Source organism: Camelus ferus, chromosome 15 (genome assembly GCF_009834535.1).
Source record: "Camelus ferus isolate YT-003-E chromosome 15, BCGSAC_Cfer_1.0, whole genome shotgun sequence".
Taxonomy (NCBI): domain Eukaryota; kingdom Metazoa; phylum Chordata; class Mammalia; order Artiodactyla; family Camelidae; genus Camelus; species Camelus ferus.
The window spans coordinates 18629473-18638709 of record NC_045710.1 but is presented as its reverse complement, the minus strand read 5'-3'; the positions used below and the strand labels follow the sequence as shown (position 1 = coordinate 18638709).

The following is a 9237-nucleotide window of genomic DNA, read 5'->3' as shown; positions in this document are numbered from 1 at the left end:
GGGCGCGAGCAGGGTCCGGAACCCAGGGATCCCTCACCCAATCCCCTGTGAATTCCTGTGTACCCCTGAACACATACTGGAGCAGACAGCTTTTCTCGTTTTGTTTTGTTTTTTAGAAAAACCAAGTGTCTTTATTCCTGAATAGTTTAGTATGGCAATGGGGACCGGAGCCCCCTCGGGAGAGCCCCGGAGCCCAGGGAATCAGCCAAAAAGCCAGCTGGGGGAGGAAAGGGTGCAAGGATCGGCTCTTTCGCAGTCCAGGTCTTGCAGGGGACGGTGATCAGACCAAAAGTCCCAATAAGGCGACCCCCAGAGTCCTCGACCCGTACGCTCCGACCGTGAGGAGGAGGTTACTCTGGGCGCCTGTGCCGCGGCGGGTACGGAGACAGCGGCCCGCTCAGGGTCGGCGCCCCGTCCCTGGCAAGACCCCGGGGAGCCGCCGCCCCAGCTGGCTCTTTGGCCGGCGTAGACACTTTGGGCCGGTCGGGCCCAGCCCCTGGTCTACGCCTGTTCTAGCTCCAGGTCCCCGTAGAGCAGGGCTCCGCTGAAGATGGTGAGCGGCTCCTCCGAGTGCGCCAGCTGCCCCATGACCAGGTCGATGCAGACGGTGTCCCCAGCCTGCAGCGGCAGGATGAGGCTGAAGACGCCCAGGGCGCCTGGGCTGGGCTGGCTTTCCGCCACCGGCTTATTCTCCAGGCCCTCAGGCTCGTACCCGCCAGAGTCTATACGAGCCACGCCCAGGTTGGAGCGAGACAGCACCGCCTCCACTTTCTCGTGCCGGTGCCCAGTCAGCACTGCGCTCAGCAAGTAGCGTCCAGCCAGTGGCGCCGTGAACACGCCTGGGGGCAAGAGTGGCGGTCAGGAGGGGACAGGTGGCAGGGACTGGGAAGGCCTCTGGGAGGCCATCCAGAACTCCTGGACCAGAGAGGGACCTGCTGGGTCTTTTCTCCTCTCTTGTAATGTAAGCTCCACGAAGGCAGGGCATTCAGTTTTGTTCATTTCCGCATCCCCAGCACTTCAAACTGCCTGGGCAAGAGCAGGCCCCCAGAAGAGAGCTCTGGACCCAGGGCGCCTCCCCTCCCAACCCCACCCTTCAGCCCAAACTGTGGTGAGAATGAATAAATGAAGGCAAGAACACGGGTCTCCCCAAACCAAAGAACGAAGATTCACCTTGTCTGAAAAGTCAAGAATAGGGACATATCACTGCACAGCCTCCCTGACTCGCCCCAGTGCCCGAGCTTACCAGTCTCTGGATCATAGTAGCCCCCATCGTTGAGTAGGACTCTGTCGAAGGGCACTGTGCCTGGTTCAGACCGGGGCAAACTCAGGGCAGCTGAAAAGGCCACCCGGGGCACAGAGGGTGCTGGTGCCCCCTCCACTCCTGGGTGGGGGTGAAGAGGGTGTCAGAGTGGATGCTTGGTGCAGAGCTGTCCAGCCCCCTTTCCCTCTCTAACCCCATAGCTGCCTGAGGTATCCTCCAAACCTTAGTTCAGTTCCCCTCCCTCCAGCACTGAATGAGAGGAACTTACCCTGTTCACCTTGGGGACCTGTGGGAAGAGGAAAGGGAGCAGTGAGAAGTAGGGCAGCTTTTGCTAAGTCACTCAGCAAACATCTGTTGAGTCTTTTGCACTGTGCTAGGTGCTATGCAGACTCCAAAGCAGGAATGGGGGTATCAAGAAAAGGAGGAATAGAGAAGGTCCGTTCTATTCAACTGTTGGGCTATGAGCCCTAGCCCCCAGCCTTTCACACCTACACAGCCTTTGTAGGCTCAGCCTTCGTAGGCTCAGCCTTCAACACAGCAGTGAGGCCACTGTAGCCAGTTGGCCAACACAATGACTATCCTAGCTCCTAGTCACTTTCCTTGTCATTATCAGCTATGTAGGAGCCCCAGTTCCTCGCCTCCTTCCCTCCTTCTCTGTCAAGGTCAGAGTGGAATGTCAAGCCCAGGTCAGCCTAGGTGGGTGATTACCCTGGCCACAGCAAGGATCTCAGCACACGTACCTGGTGGCCCAATTGGCCCCTCTTGTCCATCCTTGCCTGGAGGTCCTGGAGGTCCAGCAGGGCCTGGGGGTCCCTGCATCCCAGGAGGCCCTGGGGGCCCAGCCTCACCTGCAGGCCCTACAGTGACAAAGCTAGGTTGAAGAAGAGCCATAAGAGGAATTTCCAAAGGACAAGGAAAATGGTGGCTCCATGGACAGGTGACAAGGCCCTTCACTGCCCATGCTGGGTATCTAGCTGGCAGTGCAGCACCCCGCCTCCACCCAAAGGCCTGTCTGAGCCATCAGGGGAGGGCAGGGAGCTGGGACCTTGGGTCATCTCTTGTGGACAAACCAAGCCCTGGGACAGTGGTGGGTCTGCAATTCATACTGGGCAGGGCCAGGAGAAAGTAGATGAGGTTAGGGCGGGGCTGTCTTAGGGTCAAGGGAGGAGAAAGAAAGGACTTGAAAGAGGCCCCTCACTCTGCACCCCCTCTTCCCCTCTCACCAGTGAGGTCCGTCAGACTGAGCTGGTGAAGTCGGTCTTCCAGGAGCAGTAGGGAGCTGTTAAGGGCACCAAGCCGCTTGCCCAGGCCAGCCTGCCCCTCCAGCAGCTTCTCCAGCAGGGCTGCCTGGGTCTGGCTGGTGCTGTTGGTTTCCCGTAGCCTGGCCCAGAGCCCAGCCACGTGTCTGGAAAGGCCTTCACGCAGGCCTTGCAGTCCCCCGGCCACTGTGTCTAACCTCTCACAGACTCCCTCAAGGCGGCCCAATCGCCCCTCTAGGCTGGGGCACTGGCCAGCCTGTGCCTGTCCTTCTTCCAGGCCTCGGAAGCGCTCCTCACTCTCTGTAGCATGCTCTGTGGCCTCCTGCTGCAGCCTGTTAATCTCAGAGATGATGCGGTCCTTGGTGGCTCCCAGGTCAGCCAGATCAGCACCCTGGCCCTCCACGGTGGTCTGGAGCTCATGCAGTGAGTCATTGAGGGAGCTGAAGGTGAGAATAACCTCAGAGAGCTCTCCTTGCAGGGCCTGGAGGGCTGAGCCTGAGCTGCCCCCAAAGACACTGAAGCCATCCAGAGGCCCACGGCTTGGTCCCCCGACACCCGGGCCGGCCCCCGGGCCCCGTGGGGGTAACAGTGGGCAGGAGCAGCGCTCCACACCATCCCGAAGGCGGCCCAGTTCCTCCTGGACACCACCGCAGGCCCCACAGCCCTCATCCCCACGGGCCTGCAGCAGACCCTCCAGTTGGCCCAGCCGTGCAGCTGTGAGATTCAGCTGCAGTGTGAACTCTGCAGCTGTCTCATCCAGTGCATCGACACGACCCTGGAGATGGCCCACGACACCTTGCAGTCCCTCCAGCGCGGCCTGCTGGGCCTCCCCAGCTGCTTCCACCTTGTGCAGGCCTGAGCCTACCAGCCGCAGCTGCCCCTCACTGTCCAGCACCCTGCGCTCCAAGGCACTGAGGATCTCACTGACCTGGGAGTCCTGCTCCCCTGGGGCTCCAGAGCAGAGCTGCCCACATGCCTGCACAGCTCCTGCCACCTGCTCTTCCAGCAGATCCAGCCGCCCACCCAGCTCCCCGCTCACATTGGCCAGCAACCCTTCCAGCTTCTCTAGTCGGCCCCGAGCAGCAGGCAGCCAGTGGCCCAGCCCTCCAGGATGCCCGGGCCAGCCCTCCTCCTGCTCCTCCGAGGGGCCTAGGGTGGAATTGAATCGGTCCTCTAGGCGAGAGAGGCGGGACACTAAGCTGGTGTAGCCTGGGGGGTGGCCTCCCTGCCCAGCTGCTCCTCCCAGGTTGGCGCCTCGCCGCCCGCTCAGCACTGTCACTGAGCTGGCCACTACATCCAGCCTCCGCTCTAGCTCAGCCAGTCGCCGGCCCAGCTCCGGAGGGCAGCACTCCTGAGGGGGCCAGCGGCCCAGTGCCTGCCCAGCGAGCTGCCGCTGCCGCTCCTCCACGGAGGCCAGTAGCTTCTCCAGTGCTCGCAGCCGCTCCCTGTCCTCCTGCTGCTGCCGGCGGAAGCCATCCAGCCCTGCCAGGCACACAGAGCAGGGCTCCTGCAGCCGCTGCTCCAGCTCCCGCATCAACTCCTCACTGTGGCCAGGAGGAGCCGGGGTTGAGTCCATGGCCCTGCCACCACTGCTACCACCACCACTGTGATGGTTGTTGAGATGGCCCAGCTCCTGGTCGTGGGTGGAGACGCGGTTATCCAGGAGCTGCAGCTGCTGCTGGATCTCGTTGAGGGTTTCGTGCACGCCAGGACGGGCAGCTGCATCTGCTGGCTGCTGCCTCCCATTAAAAGCCGTCTCCACAGCCCTCTGGACATCTTCTGCCAGGCGCCCACTCAGTCCCTGCAGGACACCCCGAAGGCCCTGCAGCTCCTTTGTCAGGCTCTGTACCTGCTCCTCCAGCTGCTGCACCTTCTCTGATTCCCCAGGACCTGGCAGAGAGGGGACACATTAGGCAGAGGGACTAGATCTCAGAGCTCAGTGCCTACCTCATAGGTCCTGCTCTCCCCAGCCCCAACAAGATGGCAGAGGTCCCAGCTCATATGGCCACTCCTTAGCTGGGTGACTTGGGCAAGAAAAAAATCGAAGAAACTCCATTCACTGAATGCCTGTAAGCCAAATGTGTACCATGGCACTTTCCTCCATTGAGTAGATACCATTAGCTCTTCCCACTTTATAAACTGGGAAACAGGACCAGAAAGATTAATTAACTGGGCCACGGATTACAAGTTTAATAAGTGGCTGAGCTAAATTTCAAACCCAGATCTGACCACAGAGCCCAGGTCCTTTCCACCGTCCAGAATGCCTCTTAACTTTATGGAAACTGTTTCCCTATCTGAAAAAATGGGAATGACACTATATTGCTCCCTCAGGGTGAGTGAAATGGGAGTGTGGGGGAGGCACTGTGCACCCCACAACAGTGGCTATTGCTGGGTGGCACCTCTCCATACCACCCCAGGGACAAAAGCAGCTCTGAGGCAAGCTGTAGGGGTTCTGGCTGGATGATGGGAGAGTCAGCCAGAAGTTCCTGTTTCCATAATTACAGCACGGCTATCTCCCTGGCAGGCAAACACAGCACATCCGCGGTGCCTGGCAACCAGGACTGCAGCATTCTGGGTTCTGCAGTCTCCAGAGGCCACTGAGGGGCCTGGGATCTGTAGTCAGTTGCAGTGCATGCTAGGACTTGTAGTCTCAGCTGTCTATCCCCTTGGGCCAAGCTTCTCGAAGGAATTCCCCCTTCCTCGCACAGCTGTTCCCAACTAGGAAGGATCTTGGCCACACGTGGGCGTGTGCGAGCAGTCTCTTTGCCTGCCTTTCCTCTGGGTTTCACTAGATCTCTCTGTCTCTGTCACTCACACAGACACACAGACACACAGACACAGACACACAGACACACAGACACAGACACACAGACACACAGAGAACAGAGACACAGACACACACAGACACACAGACACAGACACAGACACACACACACATTTTCTCTCCCTCTCTCTCTCTTGCCTGTGGGAATTTCAGGGATCTCATTAACTCCCTTCTGTCCCTTTCTTCTGCTCCCTCAGCAGCCTGGCCCCACACTTTCTCCCCAGTGCTATCACCCAATCCTCTCCCCAAGCGGCTCCCATACTCACCCTCCCCGCCCAGTCCACTCAGGTGGCTGCCCGCACTGGAGCCAGAGAGGTTGGGGCGGGCCGGCTGGGGCCGTGGGCGCGGTGTGGTAGGTGCAGGACCCAGCGCAGGGGCAGGGCCCTCGGCGCAGTCATCGCCCCCGTACCCCTGGCAGCACCTCCACTCCATGTCCGTCACTGTCTTGTAGGCCACACGGTAGCGAGGGCGGAGGAAGCTGCGGTACCTGGGAGAGGCAGAGGGAGGCCTCTTTACTCCTCCCTGTACTGTCAGTGATCCTGGCCCCTGTCCTCAGAAATGGACGGCTCCTGGTGGGCTAGGCCATCCCTCAGGCTGGGTCCCCCTTACTGACCAGCATGTGGCCTTGCTCAGTTGACAGCTGTCAGCTTTTTGGCCAAGGGCCAAATCTCTGTTCTTCCTCCCCTTGTCCTGTGCTGGAACTTTGAACTCCTCTCCTTGAGCATGACCCAGCCCAGAGAAGGCCCTGGGGTGCTGGCAGGGTGGTGGAGGTAAGTTTGCCCTCAGTATCCCACCAGCCAAACTGTTGCCTCAGCAACTCCTCAGAGTGGTTCTGAGTGGAAGCCCCTGGTCCTGCCCCTTGCTACCTGCTTTGTACAAATTCCCTGGGTTGGCTGCCCTAGCCCAGCCCTCACCAAGTACCCATCCCCCAGCAGTGGGGCTCACATGATGCTGCGGGAACACTGGGGCTGGCCCCAGCCACAGGGCTGGTAGTCGGGCTTGACGAAGGTCTCCACTCCATCCTCAAGGACACAGCTTACTGTCCGGGTCACCACATAGGCACACCAGTTCCTGCGGGCACAACCCCACCTGGGCCCAAGGGCCAGAGACACACTCCCCGGAGGAAGGCCCTGGGGCTACCAGAGGAGCTAAGGGAGGGTAAAAAGATGAAGGGCCTTGGGGACCAGTGAGAACCAGGGATTTGGCAGGGGCAGCTCCCCCTACGCCTTCCTGTGCAGCAGGAGTCGATAAAGACTTTTCAAGATGGAGGAAGGAGGCACAGAATGGAAAACCACAACTACAAGATGTTGATCCTCATGGCTGGGGGCGCCTGGGGGGGCCTCTGAATCCATGCATTCATTCCTGTCCCTTTCTGTCTCAATCCCCAGCTTGGCATGGCTGGTGTGAGCTGGCTGGCCAGTTCCTCTGGTGTTCCCCTGGATGCTGGCTTCCACCCTCCCCTCAGGGGAGAGGACAGGGCAGGCAGGGGTCCAGTTCAGGGTTAAGGAGAGAATAAGCCATTGACAAGCCCTGCCCGCCTTGGGGCTCACAGTTCTGCACTCTGGGCCCCATTCATGCTGACCTCTGGTCCATGTCCGGCTGGAGAGCCGAAAGGAGCAAGGCAGGAGTGGTATCAGAATCGTGGATTACGGGCAGGGCTGAGGGAGCCCTCCAAAGGGATCAGAGGTCGGCTGAGAATCCCAGGCTGGTGTGCAGCTGGCAGCTGGCAGGAAAGCCAGCCCCTCGCCCCTCGAAGTAGTTTCCCTGGGCACCTTGGGCACCTAACGTGGAAGCTGATGCCCCTGAGGTTATGAGGTTAGACTGGGGGTACCTATCCGTTCAGGGGGCCCTGGAAGTGCCCTGCAGGAAGGTTGGCCTGCAAGAAGCCACCTGATGGCTGGGTTCCTCTTCCCCCTTCCCTGCATTAGGGGGGACAGCCCAGGGAGGGTACCAAGGGAGGGGCCAGGATACCCACCTTACCCCCCACCCTCCCACCTACTTCCAGCCTTGGGCTGGGACCCAGACTTACCTGTGGCGGCTGGCAGGCCGAGGGGCACTCTGGGCCTGGGCTCCCCCAGGGCTGAGGGCCCCGCCACTCCCAGTGTAGAGGCTGTAACCGCGAGGAGGGTAGCTGGCTGCCCCCACAGCTGTGGTCAGCAGGCAGCAGAGGTAGCAGCTCCAGAGGGCGCCGGGGGCCATGGTGGTGGTGCTCCGTGGTGGCCCTCAGAGGCACATCCTGGCCTGACTACTGGCGCCTCTGCCCGGAGCGGGGGTGCCGCTGCTCTGAGGGGTAGTGCCGGTCGGGTCCTGTCCCCAGCTTCCTGCCAGCAGCCCCCAGCCACACGCCTCCTCCTTGGCCGCCTGGCCTGACCCCTCTCCCCCTCCTCTTCCCTCCTCGGACTCCTGTCTGTCCCTCCCTTGGTTCCTTCCGCTCTCCTCTTCTCTACTTGTGAGGGGAGTTTGTTCTCTGTGCCCCCCAGCCTCCAGTGCCTGGTCCTCTCAGATGCTGCTTCCTGGGCCTCCACCCCCTCGCCCCAGCTGGCCCTCCTCTGGTCTCCCTATCTGTTTTCCCCAATGACTAGATCCTGGGGGTGACAGGGCTTGGCCCCTGTGGCTGCTCAGAGGCGCAAGAGTGGCTGTGGGGCGGGCCCTGGCCTCCCGCCTCTCTCTCTCCCTCACTCCCCTCCCTTCCCCCCTGTCTGGCTGGCGGTCCAGCCTCCCCCTTCCTCCCCCCACCTCTCCAACCATCGTGCGCCACATCTGCTTCTTGTTAACTCCGGGAAAGAGAGAAAAAAAAAGGAAAAACAGAGAAATGTGGAGTTGCCGCCGGGCCTGGGGCCAGCCTCTTAGATGGGCCACATGGAGTGGAGCCGGGGCCAGAGCTGGGGAGGAGGCGCAGGGCTGGTCACTTAGGCAGGGAACAGGAGCTGGAGCCACAGCTCTCCTGGGGCCAGGGCAGTCCTCCCCTGGGAGAGAAGACCTGAGGGACAAGCTCAGAGGGGAGAGCTGGAGGGGAGAGCTGGAAAAGGGAGAGTGAACTTGCAGGACTCAGCAGGACGTCACTCATCATCTTGTCTAGCTGCCTCCTTTTATAGATGTGAACGCTGAGGCCCAGAGTGGGAAAGTAACTTGTCCAAGGTAACACAGCAAGTCAAGAGCAGGGCTCTGATTAGAATCTATATAGTACCTAGGTCAGTGGCGTGGGAGGAAAAAAGAGGAGAGGACAGAGGGCTACTGGGCCAGGGAGGGAAAGGAGAAGGACTCCACTGAGGCAGGCAGGAAATTCAGAGAAGCCAGAAGGAGAAAAAAGGAATCTGGAAATGGAGAGCAGTCTTCTGTCAAGCGCTGAGAGGACATGGGAAAGAGAAGAAAGACCCTCATTCTCAAAAGGCCAAGTGAATATGGGTCTCAGGCTTGTCTTGTTGATGGTCAGCCACGTGGGAGGGGAAGGAGGGAGGAAAGTTGGGTCCTAACTACTTAGATCGATGTAAGTCACTCTCTAGCATGGAACCAAGTCTGATAGCCTCTGAGGCAGGCAAGGAAGTGAACTCAACCATCAGCGTGGCCCGTAGGTTCCCGGTGAGATGTCTGAATGTGTTAGCTGGCCCCCCTCACCGTCTGGCCCCCAGAGTTGTGTTCCGTACAGGTCTCCCTGTGTGGTAGGCCGCCTGGGAGAGGGGAGCAGAAGTACTAGACAGAAAGGAGGCAAGGGCACTGCGCGGGCCCTGCGGAGGGAGGTGCCCAGGCGGCAAAGGCACGTGTAAGACTCAGTAAGGAGCAGCCGGGCCTGCTGGGGACTGGAACACACTGCGCCCAACAGAGAACAAACACAAGGCAGGACAGACAGAATGCCAGGGGGCCAGACAGACGGATGACGTGCTCTGGGTAAGAGG

At 60.3% G+C, this 9237-nt stretch overlaps 1 protein-coding gene across 3 annotated transcripts; it reads right to left on the bottom strand.

Annotated features, from left to right (window-relative positions):
• Nucleotides 1-90: 90 nt before the first annotated feature.
• EMILIN1 (elastin microfibril interfacer 1) lies at nucleotides 91-7997 on the bottom strand. 3 transcript variants are annotated; one of them, XM_032497213.1, is made up of 8 exons: nucleotides 7374-7997; nucleotides 6290-6433; nucleotides 5611-5831; nucleotides 2485-4410; nucleotides 2002-2118; nucleotides 1530-1547; nucleotides 1244-1381; nucleotides 91-839 (listed from the first exon to the last, which is right to left on the bottom strand). In XM_032497213.1, exons 1-8 carry the CDS (start codon nucleotides 7541-7543, stop codon nucleotides 502-504), a joined length of 3072 nt encoding a protein of 1023 aa, XP_032353104.1. In that variant the 5' UTR covers nucleotides 7544-7997; the 3' UTR covers nucleotides 91-501. The 3 variants fall into 3 exon arrangements, with proteins under 3 accessions (XP_032353104.1, XP_032353105.1, XP_032353106.1); XM_032497214.1 differs by having other exon boundaries at nucleotides 6290-6415; nucleotides 7374-7996; XM_032497215.1 differs by lacking the exon at nucleotides 6290-6433.
• Between the last annotated feature and the right edge of the window lie 1240 nt (nucleotides 7998-9237).

Excerpts from the sequence above, each read along its gene's own strand:
- EMILIN1 (XM_032497213.1), bottom strand. The coding sequence starts at position 7,543 with ATGGCCCCCGGCGCCCTCTGGAGCTGCTACCTCTGCTGCCTGCTGACC. Across the intron at positions 5,832-6,289 it reads CAGTGTTCCCGCAGCATCAT|GTACCGCAGCTTCCTCCGCC; the intron begins GTGAGCCCCACT and ends TGCCTCTCCCAG. Across the intron at positions 2,119-2,484 it reads CAGTCTGACGGACCTCACTG|GGCCTGCAGGTGAGGCTGGG; the intron begins GTGAGAGGGGAA and ends TTGTCACTGTAG.